The sequence below is a fragment of the Rhinoderma darwinii genome, chromosome 9 (assembly GCF_050947455.1).
Source record: "Rhinoderma darwinii isolate aRhiDar2 chromosome 9, aRhiDar2.hap1, whole genome shotgun sequence".
Taxonomy (NCBI): domain Eukaryota; kingdom Metazoa; phylum Chordata; class Amphibia; order Anura; family Rhinodermatidae; genus Rhinoderma; species Rhinoderma darwinii.
Window position 1 is genome coordinate 19,528,828 of NC_134695.1, and position 16,496 is coordinate 19,545,323.

Genomic DNA, 16,496 nt, shown 5'->3' on the forward strand with positions numbered 1-16,496 from the left:
TTGTTTTTTTAATATAATCTATCTCTCACTGGTAAAATTAACCTAGCCTAAAAATTCTAGACTGTTCATGTCTTTGACAGTGGGCAAACTTACAAAATCAGCAAGGGATCAAATACTTATTTCCTTCACTGTATATATACATTAGAGATAGAGGAGAGCAGGATTATCTTCTGCTCTGTGTGCAGTGTATAGGAAACATGATAGGCATAAGGCTCCGCCCATTAGCTCAGATAAAATAGGAGAAAGCTGATTGACATCCAATATAGCCACATAGGTTGCCATCAAGTACTCTCAGACAGCAAAATAGCAAATTTGCCTACTTGTTCAGCAACATAGAAGGAAACATCAGCATGGAGTTTGTATGTTCTCCTCTGTTTGCGTCAGTTTACTACCTTTGAATTTTTTTCTAGTGCAGTATACATAATGATGCAGTGATTTGTGATCTGAATTGTTGTAGTAACTCCTCCACTTTCCATTACGTTTCCTTACAGACATGTCTTGAGGATCTGCTTCCACACTTCAGAACAGTAACTTGTCCAGACTGCCAGATAGAAATCCCTTCAAATCCATCACAAAGAGAACTAGAGGAAATGCTGGAAGAAGCACGCCTGAGAATCCTAAAAGCAGAAATGGTTGTCTTCTATTATTATATGATAGAATTCATATTATGCTTGCAATTGCAAAGTATTAGTTAAGAGAGACTACGCTAAAGATATGTACATGGCAAGGCAGTGACGCATTAGGGTGAAGGAGTACCTAGTACCTATAACGCTATCCCCTCTGTCACTCACTGAGACAAATAAGACTTATAGAGTTATTCCTATCTTATGAAGTAATGGCATATCGATAGGATATGCCATAATTTTATGATCAGTGGGGGTCTGACCTTTGGGACCTCCCCTCGATCCTAAGAATAAAGGGGCCGCAGTGCTGATTTCTAACTTGAATGGGGGTGTGCTGCATTTGCCTGCACAGCAGGTAGCCGGGGTGCCACTGTGCAGTGGAAAACAGTGAAGGGGACGCATTACTAAATCAGCGCCGCTGCCCCTTCATTCTCAGGATCATTGTGGGTCTTAGAGGTTGGATACTCACCGATTTTAAAGTGATGGCATATCCTAGCAATAAGATTGTTGTGTATTAAGAAACATTATCTTTTTGTTTTCTTTCTCTATTCATTGAAGACAAGCTTTTTCAAACAATATAACAGTGGGATGTTGAATCGAGAAGCTACACAGACCTTAGTGAGTGCAGCAGAAAGTCATGTTGACAGCATTGGAAAGTAAGAAAATGTCTCATACCTGATCACAAATCTTGAGAAGAGATCTAAATGTTTTTAGAATTGAACATGAGTGGCAGAGTTAAGTTTCATGCACCTGAATATATTACAGCTCCATAGTTATACTAAACTCTAATATTGCACCCATCGACTTCTATAGGACCCTACTGTAACCGAATTCCGGCGGAATACATGTTTTTTTTTCTACCATTTAATGGAGGTATGCTCCCCTAAAAGCAGAGTTTCTATGGAAAAACAACCCCATAATGCGCTATTATGGATCTTTCATAGACCTTCCTGCACACAGTTCTGCCGAGTGCATAAGGCCTTAAAGGCAGCATTTGCTGTGCATGTTCCAGAACCAGGACACTGGGTCAGTTAATTTTGCCCTTCAAAGTGTGCAAAATATTTTGGGTTGTATTAAAATGTTTCCCTGCAGTTTGTATTGGGAGCAATCTGTATCCTGGTTGTATCCTAGTTTTTAATAAATGATTGTTTAGGGAAAAATTTAAAATAAAAAATCAAGATAAATATTGTGGTCTTCATATATGAAAATAAATGCAGCCAATGAGTGGCGTATTAGCCTATAGCATCTTATAAGATGTCTGCTTTCTCTATATTCATTGCATGTGTGGTCACCTCCAGTTTAAAAAGAGAACAGGATATCCTTGTTATCGGGAATGATTGAGACCCCAGGACCTGACCCCCACTAATCCCAAATGTATGATGTGCCTGGCAGTCATAAGTGTTTTAAATCTAAAATAGTGACAAGTTGGTAATAAATGTTAAGATGACAAATGTCTAATAAATATTAAGCAGAGGGGGTTTAGCATTTGAAATATAAATCTATGTATTTACTCAAAAAACTATTAAGATAAAATAATCATTTATACCTCGTCCTCTTATGTTATGTTGATAAAATTTATTTTCAGCCATTGGAAAAGTTGCATGACAAGCAATATGGCAGCTATTACAGTTCTAACTGGGCTGTCACTTTCCCAGACTCCTGAATTGCTACTGCCTAAATTGTTATTGCAGCCATATTAGTTGTCAAATATTCTGCAACAAAAAATGTTTCAATGGCTAAGAAACAGCTGAATGATGTTTGACAACATTGGGAGCAGGATGACAGTTTTTAACAATATTACTGATGATCTTTTAAAGGGGACTTCCAACTTTTACAAATAGAGTTCTTTAGACGTAAATTGTTAAAATAATAACATTTTCAATATAATCACCCTACACCCATTCTTCTGCTGCCGTTCTCCTACCTACTGCCCACTACTACTTGGAAATCTATGTAAAAGTTCATTATTTTATTATTTTAAACCTATAGCATCCCATATGTAAAAGTTGGAAAACCCTTTAAGTTTCATGGAACAATATACAAAAGTACAAATAAACAATTACACTAATGTAATAAGATCCACATAACTGTAAAATAGAAAAAGACACCTGGTTATCCATGATGTCAATTCATCAATCTAGACAAAATGCCTACTATAACTCATAACCCCACAAAAGAGATTTCCTGTACACAGTTAAATTTACTAGAATCGTATGTACTGATATATACCAGTTTTTCATGTCCATGATATTATTTTATATTTGCATTTTTATATTTGTTTGTTGCATTTAAGGTTTATGGACATGGATGAAGTAAAAAAGTTCTGGGAAGCAAAAGGATTTCTTGTCTTTTTAAGAAAGCATATAGAGCGATGGGTGTATGACATCCAGGAAGAAAGGGTTAAATCTCCAAGGTTAGTACAATTATTAACATCAAAGCATGTCCATGTATTATCCAAGAAATTGACCACAATCCTGTCTGTTTTGTTACACATTTTATGACTGTGAAAAAAACCAAAAGTGAGCTTCTTTAATTCATGAGGTTTTGGTTACTGGAAGTATAAAGGATTAGAAAAGCATGTCTGATTTTTTGCAAAAACAGTGGCACACCTGTCCAAGGGTTGTGTCTGATATTGCAGTTCAGCTACATTGAAATGAATAGGGCTGAGCTGCAATAATACTCACAATCTGTGGACAGGTCTGTTGCAGTTTTTAGAAGAAATCAGCCATATTTTTCTAATCCTGAAGTACCCCTTTAAACCCTTCCTGACATCCGGCGGATATATACAGCGGAGGTCGGGTGTGGGAGTATGGAGCAGGCTCACGGGCTGAGTCCGCACCATAGAAAGAGCACGTTGACTGTATAAAACAGTCAACACTTCAGTGTGACGAGTGGGATGCCACGACCGGGTCCGTTAGAATAAGGGTGGCGGCCTCCTATGATATTGCATCACCTCCCCACCCTCGTGACACAATCACAGGGTGCCGATGGTTGGCAGATTTGCCAGCTTTGTACTCTAATTAAGCCCTGCCTTCTCATTGTTTCAGCCCAGCATGATCCCCAGCACATTAATAATGGATTGTAATGTATTCCCAAAAATACATTGCTAACAGACCTCCTACTAGAGATTAGTAACAGAGGAAACAGAGTTACAGAGGATATACAACCAAAACTTAAAAATGACCATATATTAGTAAATCAGTAGTTAGAGCAGCAGCCACAGTTTGGCCATTATAATTCTTTTACTTACAGATTTTGACATTATTTTGTTTTGATTTAGTGGCTGTTTTTTGCAAATGTGACAATGGGAAGTACAGCTGTATTGGTTGTCACTTTTCACTTTTATTTTTATGTTTTGGGTGGGAATACTCTTTCAGGGTATGAACACACAGGATGGATACGCTGCGTAGAAGTACACAGCGTATTCGTCCTGTAAGCCGCATGGAATTCCGCCCGAAAAACCGCACCGAATTGTGGTGCAGTTTTTCAGATGACATGTCTGCTGCGGAAATCCTAAAGAAAAAAGTTTATACTTACCCCAGCCATAGTCATGGCGATGAGTCCCTCTCTTCTGTGGGTAGCACGGCCCCTGGGATAACGCTGTAGTCCATGTGACCACTGCAGGCTTTGATTGACTGCAGCAATCATATAGGATGAAACATCATCCTAGTAGGTCAGGCTGCGGTCAGAATAGAGGATTGCGTCGCTTGGACTACAACAGTGGAAAGTATAAGCTTTTTTAATAATTTAAAATAAAAAAATAGCTTTTTTTTCTTTCTCACTTGTGATGTCTGCAGGGTTTCGGCCACAAAAGTCACAACACATGCCTCATTGTTACAGGTTTTACCTCCCTATTGAATTCTATGGGAAAACCCGCAACAGAAGAGCAACGATTCCGCAGCATAAATTGATATGCTGTGGCCTAAAAAAACAGGTCCATTTATGAACGTTTTTTTGCTGATTTCTTACACAGCATGTGCATGAGATTTGTTCAAATCTCACCCACACTGCTGTTACTGTACAATGCTGCGGATTTTACGCAATTAAATCCATTGCCGAAAATCTGCAGTGTTTACGCCTAGTGTTTTCTTACCCTAACAGGTAAGAACTTCATGAAAAACACCTGATATTCATGTTATAATCCTAACAGATCATAATATCGCTTACACCAACATCACAGTGAAATATGTACCACAAGGTGCTTACCAGTGGAATAGCTGCTCATTGTTGTGGTTCTTCTCCTTGGTTAATAGAGAGTGGTTCCTGAAAATAACCTAACTATTCTGGCTTATATTACATCCATATGACATAATATGGTGTTTTTTTTATCTTGATTAGCACAAAATCATGTAAAAAAAATGCCACAAAACCATCATGTGTACGTACTCCTAGAATATGGCCAATATTTTTAAATGGAAAAAGGGGCAACCCTACTTATGGCCCAGGAACATCAAGTTACGCCTCTGTTGTCACTGAACACTAGCTGGATGTCCCTTGTCCCTTGTCCTGGCCCTAGGATAACCTGAGCAGCTTTACAAATTATCAAAGCTCTGTCCCATTTGTTATTTTTAACCCCTTCCCTACATTTGTCATATGAATACGTCATAGAAAGCTAGTGCTTCCCGCATTTTTGCATATCCATACGACAAATGGTGGACAGCGCCTCAGAAGCTGAGTCGGTGCCACCATCCCCGGGTGTCGGCTGCATGTTACAGCTGATGAAAATGTTGTAAAAAAATAAAAACACACAATTTTCAAGTAAAAGAAAAAGCCAAAATGCCTTTTATAAAAGCATTTGTACATTTTACAAGCAATATAGTTCTATACACAGCACCAGAACCAAGCTCATTACATACATACAGCACCAGAACAAAGATCATTACATATATACAGCACCAGAACAAAGCTCAGTACATAAATACAGCATCAGAACTAAGCTCAGTACATAAATACAGCTCCAGTACCAAGCTCTGTACATATATACAGCACCAGAACAAAGCTCATTACATATATACAGCACCAGAACAAAGCTCAGTACATAAATACAGCCCCAGAACAAAGCTCAGTACATAAATACAGCCCCAGAACCAAGCTCAGTACATATATACAACACCAGCACAAATACAGCTCAATTTAGTGCAATCCCTGCCGTATAGGTTTGCCCAAAATTGTTTCCAGCTCCCAGCATGGCCCAAACAATGGTAAGGATATGCTGGGAGTTGCTGTTTCACCAAAAAAAAAAATCATATCATAATCATACCACCCATCATCTCGCTGCAGATCATACAGTGACTACAGTACTGATTAGAGGCAGAATAAACATTTACATTAAGGGACTCACCAGTGACATCTCAGATTCTAGTTCTTTTTCTCCATTTGATCCAGACCACTATGATGACTTGTCTGTGTTACAGCCCATTTCTGCAGTTTGCCGCTCAGATGTCTTCAGCTTCTCACTTTTCAAACATTTCTACACCTATAAACAAAGATAAAGTTCTCATTATACAACACACTACGCCTCTAAATATAATCACGCCATAGATTGCACCTCTAATTATAATAGCACCATACAGTGTCCCACACACACACACACACACACACACACACACACACACACACACCATGCCCCCTGTAGATAGTGCCTGCCATAGAGCCCCCAGTAGATAGTGCCCCCATAGAGCCCCCTGTAGATAGTTCCCCCATATAGCCCACCCCTGTATATAGTGTCCCATATATAGCTCCCCCTCTAGTGCTCCACAGATAGCCCACCCCTGTATATAGCCCCCCTGTAGATATAGCCCACCCCTGTATATAGTACTCCACATATATTCCACCCCTGTATATAGTGCTCCACATATAGCCAACCTCAGTATATAGCCCTCCTGTAGATAGAGCCCCCTCGTCGATAAAGCCCCCCGTAGATAAAGCCCCTCCTGTAGATAAAGCCACCCCCATAGATAATGCCACACATTTTTTTATTAGGATAAGAAAACAAACTATACAAACTCACCTTAATCCCGTTCCCGCACCGTCCGGCGGCAATGGAGACCTGCTCTCTTCTGCGCAGGTCTCCTGGGGTTGAACGACGCAAGCAGCGCAATGACGTGATCGCGCTGCTTGCATCTATGAAAGGCGCTGATTGGCAAGGCAGAATGACTCTCCCTCAATCAGCGCCTTTCATGACGCAAGCGGCACAATACTTTTCACTCGTAGAAAGGCACTGAATGGCCGGGCACGGAACGCACCCAGCCATTCATTGCTTCTAATTGTACCTGCGTCCTATGCACGCAGGTACAATTGTAGTGCAGGAGAGGGTGGCGGCGCCTGGTTTCAGTGGCGCCGCCACCCCTCAGAGAGGCAGCAGGCCGCCATCATAGACAGTGCGGCACTGGCGACCCCCTCTAAGTTGCACCCAGAGCACATACCCCGCCTGCCCCCGCTAGCTACGCCCCTGCTACAGGGGCTCAGCAAATGTGACATCGCGCCAAGAAATCATTCCAAAATCCAAATGGTGCTTCCCACCTGAACCCTACCGTGTGTCCAAACAGCCATTTATGAACACATATGGGGTATTGTTTTACTCGGGAGACATTGCTTTACAAATGTTGTGGTGCGTTTTCTCCTTTAGTCCATGTGGAAACAAAAAAAAAAAAATTAGCTAAACCTACATTTTCTTTGTAAAGGCTAAGTGCTCCTTTGCCTCTGAGGCCTGTGTTTCAGTCCAGTAGCACATTAGGGCCACCTGTGGGATATTTCCTAACACTGCAAAATCTGGGCAATAAATATTGAGTTGCGTTTCTCTGGTTAAGCCTTCTGTGTTACCAAAAAAATGAATTAAAGAGACTCTGTCACCACATTATAAGTGTCCTATCTCCTACATAAGGAGATGGGCGCTGTAATGTAGGTGACAGTAATGCTTTTTATTAAAAAAACAATCTATTTTCACAAAGTTAGGAGCGATTTAAGTTTATGCTAATGAGCTTTCTTAATGCCCAAGTGGGCGTACTTTTACTTTCGACCAAGTGGGCGTTGTACAGAGGAGTGCATGACGCTGACCAATCAGCATCATGCACTCCTCTCCATTCATTTACACCACACTAGCGATATAGATATATCGCTATGTGCAGCCTCATACACAAGCCCTAACATTACTACAGTGTCCTGATAATGAATACACATGAAATCCAGCCTGGACATCATGTGTACTCAGAATCCTGACACTTCTGACTCTTTTTTGTGAGATTCCAGCAACGGATACGAAATCTCGTGAGATCTCGTAGCTAAACGAGATTTGGTTTCACTTGTCGGAATCTCACAAAAAAAGAGTCAGAAGTGTCAGGATTCTGAGTACACATGACGTCCAGGCTGGATTTCATGTGTATTCATTATCAGGACACTGTAGTAATGTTAGGGTTTGTGTATGAGGCTGCACATAGTGATATAACTATATCGCTAGTGCAGTGTAAATGAATGGAGAGGAGTGCATGATGCTGATTGGTCAGCGTCATGCACTCCTCTGTACAACGCCCACTTGGTCGAAAGTAAAAGTACGCCCACTTGGGCATTAAGAAAGCTCATTAGCATAAACTTAAATTGCTCCTAACTTTGTGAAAAAAAGATCGTCTCTTTAAATAAAAAACATTACTGTCACCTACATTACAGCGCCGATCTCCTTATATAGGAGATAGGGCACTTATAATGTGGTGACAGAGTCTCATTAAAAACTATTTTCTGCAACAAAAAAAAAATGAAATTTATACATTTCACCTCTACTTTACTTTAATTCTTGTGAAACGCCTAAAAGGTTAAGACATTTTCTAAATGCTGTTTTGAATACTTTGAGGGGTGCAGTTTTTAAAATGGGATGACTTATTGGGGGTTTCTAATATATAAGGCCCTCAAAGCCACTTCACAATTGAACTGGTCCCTGTAAAAATAGCCTTTTGAAATTTTCTTGAAAATGTGAGAAATTGCTGCTAAAGTTCTAAGCCTTGTAACGTCCTAGAAAAATAAAAGGATTTTTTTTAAAAATGATGCTAATCTAAAGTAGACATATGGGAGATGTTAATTAGCAACCATTTTGTGTGGTATAAGTGCATGTCTTACAAGTAGATACATTTAAATTTAGAAAACTGCTAATTTTTGAAAATTTTCGCAATAATTTTGGTGTTTTTCACAATTAAATATTGAGTGTATCGAGCAAATTTTGCCAGTAACAAAAGGTCCAATGTGTCATGAGAAGATAATCTCAGAATCGCTTGGATAGGTAAAAGCATTCCAAAGTTATTGCCACGTAAAGTGAAACATGTCAGATTTGAAAAATGAGGCTCTGTCAGGAGGGTAAAAAGTGGCCAAAAGGGGTTAAGTGCTGCAGTATATAATTTTTTGAATTTTAATTGAAAGTAACTTTCTTTTTCAGATCTAAATATCTTAAAATATGTTATCGAGTAGTTATGAATAATCTCTTTGAATATGCAACATATATTACAATATTAATAAACATTTTCCCAGCTATTATTGACTTTATACCGCATATAAGTGAGATTTATGCTCTAGAATTGAACATACTAAATGTGGGGTTCCTTATGCTATATTCATGTGAAACAATAATTAAGGTAAGACTACATATTTTATGTCTGGTGGTATTTCTCATGGTGTTGTGCAAAGTGCATACGTGGAAGTGTACAACTTTGTATTCATTTTTCATTATCATATCTGTCTATTTTAAACACTGAGTTTTGTAAAAGATAAATAATTGGAATATGATGTATCACATTCTTTTAGATTTGTGTTAAGAATATTATGTGTGTCCTTGGGGGCCATATGGTTTGTGGACGGCATTATGCAATGAGTAGTCCTCTACTTCACTATGGGCAGGACTCTGCAAGAGTGGCAAAGATTATTTACAAGACTCTTCTTTTCCTTTTCTTAGGTTGCTGACCGTATTGCCTCTCTGTGCAAGAGTCATATATTTTGTGCCGAGGACAAGATCAGATTCCATCCTGTTAGATCAGGAAGGGATCTCAGACCGTCTGTGGCATTAAATATTCTGGTCATACGGAGAGCCATAATACAGCTGTGTGCATGAGCCTTTATTCAGAAGCTTTTATATGCTGGTAAAAACAGCAATAGTCCCTTTTTATATGAGTACTAACAAGCCTGCTATTGCTCCCTGATCTTCCTTCTCTTAATTTGAAACAATTTTATTTGATCCATTCCACTAAATTGTAACTATAAAGTGATAAAATTGGTCAGCAAAAAAAGGTGACTTGAATTGTTCACAGGCGTTCAAAATAGTAAGGGCAGGTTCACACACAGTGTAAAAATTATGCAGTGGAACTGGCCTAATTTTATTGCGAATTTTGGTTCGGATATAACTGTAGATTTCACTCGTTGCTGCATGCCCAGAATCCAGAATACAGATTTTCACGCTGTGAATATATGGGGTTTGTTAAAGCCCAATTTACTTACATTGTACTGTACTTTGTAATTTCAGTGTGGATTCCATAACCTAAATTTTGCAACAATTACATATATAATGCCTCCACAGTGCCCCCTACATAGTATAATGCCCCCATAGTGCCTCCCCACAAGGTATAATGCCCCTATAGTTCCCCAACATACAGTACAATGCCCCCATAGTGCCTTCTCACACAGTATAAAGCCCCTGTAGTGTCTCCTCACACAGTCTAGTGCCCCTACACAGTATAATGCCCCGATAATGCCTCCCACACACAGTATAATGCCCCCATAGTGCCCCTTACCAGGTATAATGCCCCCAGAGTGCCCCTCACATACAGTACAATGCACTCAAAGTGCCTCCTAAAAATAAATAATAATCTTAAAATAAATACTCACCTAGCCTCATTTCCACGACAAATGGAGGAGATTCTTCTGCATGTCTCCTCCGGTTCGTGCTGTGTGTAGCTCAGAGCAGACATCACTGCATCGCATCTGTCTGTGTGAAGTCGCTCACAGCTGGTGTAAAAAAACTAATGGTGGAGCTGGGATCCGGGACTGTACCCCTGGATCCGGGATGGATGGGGGGCCATGATGTAGGTTCCTCACACCCTGTAATCTGGCATCCCTCTGAAGAAGCTATACCAAGACTTTGAAGCCTGGGGAATACTTGGGCAGCAGCCTAGGCAGACACCAGGGCACATATAGTTTATACATGAGCTTTGACATGGGCTAGCTACTTGTTCCTGACCCTTGCAATTCCTTCTAACTCAGAGGGTTAGGGGATGGTGGGGAACCCTTCTCCTTTCAGGTTTGTGATGGATCTCATCCTTTGAACTTGGAACAATTCAAAGTGTTGTGTTACCATTGAATGGCTCCATGAACATAACTTGATTTGGGCAGTGTATACCAATCCATTGACCATCTTTCAAGAGACCTCTGTGTAACATACAAAAACAATTTTACGCTACTTTTTACTTTTTTAACATACAATACCACTAGAGGTCTCTTCTGTATAACAAATGGTCTATTTTGATCATAGTTTTTTACAACTTGAAGATTACACACTTAGATGTATTTTTCATTATCCCTTTGTCCTTTTTTATGTTTAACTGCTGTACAAACACAAAATTTAGTGTCTTATATATATGAATTCCATCATGCTCCCAAAAATCCATGTTCTCACAGAAAAAATTAGTACTTTACAGAGTAATTATCACAGATAGAGTCCGTGAAGCAGCACCTGAGAACTGCTAAATCTTAGAAGTAGGCTAAACTTCTTCATACAATCCACATATAAACAATAAGATTTGTGCATCTCGCAATCACTTCGGGAGTCCAACAATGATAAAAGTATATTAATGTTCTCCAGAATATAGATACTCAATAGATCAAATTCTATGGGAAAAAAGACAAAAAGAGAGAAACCTTGCTTCATAGGGCAATATTGTTTTTGAAAAATTAGTAGACAGAGTGGTAAGGGGATTATAATTGTGTTCACCACCCTGAGTTGTGCTCGAGATCAAATTTTATGGACACTTTGTAGTTCGGGAACACTGTTGCCACTAGACATGATACCAATCACTTAGTCTGTATCTCCAAAATTCCTGTAACAGAGAAAAGGGAAATACTGGCCTCTGATGATGTAATATTGGAACAACACGGCTTTCTTAATAGAAATGTGTCTGTAAACCCAAAATATCCCGGGATGTATGGTGGTAGATGTTAAACCAACGTGTACAAAAATGTAAACCTTCGACGGATGCCCCCCAACAGTTATCTTCCCCCAGTCATACGTCACTCATAGACACCTACGTTTAACCCCTTCTAGACCCAGACATTTTTTGGATTTTCGTAAAAAAAAAATCCTCCACACCTTCCAAAAGCCATAACTTTTTAATTTTCCCATCAATAGATCCATATGAGGGCTTGAGTTTTGCGGGGCAAGATGTAGTTTAGAAATAAAATAAAATAAACTAACAGAGTCAATTACAGATATACATCAGAATAATAACATTTATCCAGAAGTACACAAGACTTGAAGAAACAGCAGAAACTATGAATAAAATGACACAATAGAAAAAAAAAAATGTTCATCATACACATTTCTGTACAAAGAAATACAAAATCATAATAAGCAAATGCATCAGAATTATTTGAGCAGAGACATGATCCGGCATGAGCCGTACACCTCATACATTGTCCTGTAAACATGTGTACAAGAGAATACATGGCATCCAACCAATATAACCTAACCAAGCCCTATCATAGCATTCGCCAAAGATTCAGCCAAACTTCGAATTGTACAGTGAGTGAGACTCGAGGAGCACCATCCATTCCAAATTGAATGAAATTTAGTGGGATGACCACAATGTTTTTATATGCAATTTTCTCATATGGAAGAATGTCGTTGATCAATTTACGTTATTGAGCTTACGTCGGTCGCGTATCAGCCATCTATCTTATAGCCACCGCCTTCCTTGCCATGAAGAGTGACTCCCTGAGAAAAAATCTTGCATGTACCGACCACTGTTCCTCTGACATGAACCCCAGCAAGCACACTTCAGGCTTGAGTTTGACCTCTTTTCCCTGATACTTCAGTCAGTACCGCTACTACCTCTTCCCAAAAAGTAGAGATCCACCGACATTGCCACATTAAATGTATAAAGTCAGCCCTATCCTCACCACATCTATGGCAACAAGAGGAATCCCGCCTTCCCATGTGTCTCAATCTGATCGGCGTCAAGTAACATTGATGTATTATATATAATTGCACCAATTTATTATTAGCAGCAGGAGAAACTATAAAACTAACTAACCTATTATCTTGCCCCACTATGCTAAGCACAGGTGGAGATGTCGAGATGTAGTTTTTAAAAGTACTATTTGTTGCACCATATAATGTATTGAGAAACTGGAAAAAAAATATTTGTGGGGTGGGATAGGAAAAAAACAATGATCTCTCAATATTTTGAGGGGTTTCATTTTTACGGCTTTCACCATATGGTGAAAATGACATGTAAGCTTTAATTTGAGGGTATTCACATCCTAATTTGAGGAAGGGTTTAGGAATTACAGCTCTTTAATATGTAGCTGGACCGAAAGTAATTGGACAATTATCTCAAAAGCTATTTAATGTGCTGCATTGGCTATTCCCTCGGTAATCCATCATCAAGTAAGCAGGTAAAAGGTCTGGAGTTGATTCCAGGTGTGGCATTTGCATTTGGAAGCTACTGCTGTGAACCCACAACATGAGGTGAAAGGAGCTCTCAATGCAAGTAAAATAGAACATCATTAGGCTGAAAACAATGAAGAAATCCATCAGAGAGATAGAACAAATGTTAGGAGTGGCCAAATCAACAGTTTGCTACATTCTTGAAGAAAAAGAGCGTACTGGTGATCTCCTGAACTCCAAAAGGCCTGGACATCCACGAAAGACAACAGTGGTGGATGATCGCAGAATCTTTTCCAAGGTGAAGAAAAACCCCTTCATAACATCAACTCAATTGAAGAACTGTAAAGGATCTGCCAGACACAGCTTCTGTGTCGACGCCCGTGGTTAGTCAGTCTGCACCTGCTCCTAAGTCTGATCGAGTGACCCCCTCCTTATACCAATCAGGCTGGGAGGCTGAGGAGTGGGAGAGCCTATCACAGCCTGGCCAGACGAAGATAGCTCCCGACCTCTGTCTATTTATACCTTCACTTCCTGCTTCTCCTTTACCTGTGATTCTGTCTGTTTCCTGGCTCTGCTGCTGCTGCTTGTACTTTTGTCCTCTGCTCCATATAGACCCTGGCTTACTGACTACTCTCCTGCTCTGTGTTTGGTACCTCGTACACTCCTGGTTTGACTCGGCTCGTTCACTACTCTCCTGCTCTCCGTTTGGTCCCTCGTACACTCCTGGTTTGACTCGGCTCGTTCACTACATTCCTGCTCTGCGTTTGGTCCCTCGTACACTCCTGGTTTGACTCGGCTCGTTCACTTCTCTTGTTACTCACGGTGTTGCCGTGGGCAACTGCCCCATTCCCCTAGCTTCTGTGTACCCTTGTCTGTTTGTCTCTCGTGCACATAGTGAGCGTAGGGACCATCGCCCAGTTGCACGCCGTCGACTAGGACGGGCCGTTGCAAGTAGGCAGGGACTGAGTGGGGGGTAGATTAGGGCTCACCTGTCTGTCTCCCTACCCCGGCATTACAAGAACACTCTCCTGGAAGTAGGTGTATCAGTATCTAAGTCTACCATAAAGAGAAGATTTCATGAGAGCAAATACAGAGGGTTCACCACAACTTGCAAACCATTAATCCGCCTCAAAAATAGAAAGGCCAGATTAGACTTTGCCAAACAACATGTAAAGAAGCCAGCCCAGTTCTGGAACAGCATTCTTTGGACAGATGGAACTAAGATAAACCTATACCGGAATGATAGGAGTAAGAAAGTATGGAGAAGTATTGGAACGTCTCATGATCCAAAGCACACCACATCCTCTGTAAAACATGCTGGGGGCAGTGTGATGGCATGGGCATGCATGGCTGCCAAAGGCACTGGCTCAATAGTGTTTATTCATGATGTGACTGAAGACAGAAGCAGCCGGATGAATTCTGAAGTGTTCAGGGATATACTTTCTGCTCAGATTCAACCAAATGCAGCAAGGTTGACTGGACGTCGCTTCACAGTACAGATGGACAATAAACCAAAACATACTGCGAAAGCAACCAAGGAGTTTTTTAAGGCAAAGAAGTGGAATATTCTGCAATGGCCAAGTCAATCTCCAGATCTCAACCCGGTCGAGCATGCATGTCACTTGCTTAAGACAAAACTTGAGGAAGAAAGACCCACAACCATGCAACAACTGAAGACAGCTGCAGTAAAGGCCTGGCAAAGCATCACAAAGGAGGAATCCCAGCGTTTGGTGATGTTCATGGGTTCCAAACTTCAGGCAGTCATTGCCTGCAAAGGATTCACTACAAAGTATTAAAAAAACACATTTTATTTATGGTAATGTTAATTTGTCCAATTACTTTTGAGCCCCTGAAATGAGGAGGCTGTATAGAAAAATGGTTGCAATTCCTAAATGTTTCACAGGATATTTTTGTTCAACCCCTTGAATTAAACCTGAAAGTCTACACTTCAATTGCATATCAGTTATTTCATTTCAAATCCAATGTGGTGGCAGCAGAGCCCAAATCATGAAGATTTTGTCACTGTCCAAATAATTCTGAACCTAACTGTATATATCTCCATTCGTGATGTCTATTGATACAGATGTAGCAATCTTTATTTTGACTTTTAATGCATTAAATACACAGTGTCAAGCAACTTTAACTTGACTTTTTCAATGGCTTTTCAATGGTTTTTGTTGTGTGATATCATGCTGCAGCAAATTATCAGAGTCAAGATAAAGATGGCTGTGTGATATTTTTTTTTTTTTTCCGATCTCTAGAGTGTTTGGAAAACCGATCCTTGAGTCGTCTCAAAGTGCAGTCTATGTATTGTAGACCGCAATAACAGAATATTATGTACTGTATATAACATATTCAGATTCACAACTAATATAGTCTTAAATCATAAAATTCTCTTTTTTGGTGAAAGGATGAAACTCATCCCTAGCATTAATGTGGGAACAAGTACTACAACTGTGTGTATGCAAAAGCATTGTAGGTTTACCCTGTTTCCGTCTGATCCCGTGTCCTCAGAATTGAAGGGGCAAGTGTATTTTTAAGTGAAATGGTTGTTTATAGATTACTCTTGGGATCACCTCTAGAGAGTACATTTAACTTTGACTTAATTTGCCATTTACAAATAATTTTGTAATATACTTGTTTCACTGTACCAGCGTTTCTGTGTTCTTTAATGCAATCACCGCACCTGCTGTGAATTTTTAACTTCCTGTTATGTTCCGTGCCTCAGCCCAGTCTGCTCTTCTGGCTGATCCAAGGCACTGCTCGTCATCAATTACATATAGAGGCAGTGGGCTGGGCGGATGTTCCCTGAGCTCTTCAGAGCTCTGCCTCTGGTCCCGCTGCCTGGGGATGACTCTGTGACACGTCAGGGGTCCTCCTGGACTGAAATCCCCCGCCAGAGCATTGCCAATGCCCTAGCTGAGTTTCTGCTCCGGCAGTAGATAGTGCCACACAGCCCCCTGTTGATAGTGCCACTATCTGCAGGGGGCTGTGTGGCTCTATCCAAATGGGTGTGTGGTGCTATCAACAGTGGGCTGTGTGGCACTATCTACAGGGGGCACTGTGGCATTATCTACAGAGGGCACTGTGGCATTATCTACAGAGGGAACTCTAGCATTATCTACAGAAGGCTGTGTGGCGCTGTCATGAAGGGTCTGTGGACCCACTGGGTCGTACCGCCTTGGCGGTAAGGCAACTGGCCAATAGGGAGCAGGTGAATGTCTATAGTGTTATAGGTA

The 16,496-nt window shown here is 40.4% G+C and overlaps 1 protein-coding gene across 4 annotated transcripts in view; it reads left to right on the forward strand.

The window, feature by feature from the left end:
• LOC142660280 (sperm-specific sodium:proton exchanger-like) overlaps positions 1-16,496 on the forward strand; it is a 216,709-nt gene that overhangs the window by 83,026 nt on the left and 117,187 nt on the right. For all 4 annotated transcript variants that reach the window (XM_075836867.1, XM_075836868.1, XM_075836871.1 and 1 more), the window contains exons 7-10: positions 492-632; positions 1,182-1,279; positions 2,917-3,036; positions 9,043-9,238. In XM_075836867.1, the coding sequence (XP_075692982.1) occupies positions 492-632; positions 1,182-1,279; positions 2,917-3,036; positions 9,043-9,238 (555 nt within the window). The remainder of the gene's footprint in view (positions 1-491; positions 633-1,181; positions 1,280-2,916; positions 3,037-9,042; positions 9,239-16,496) is intronic.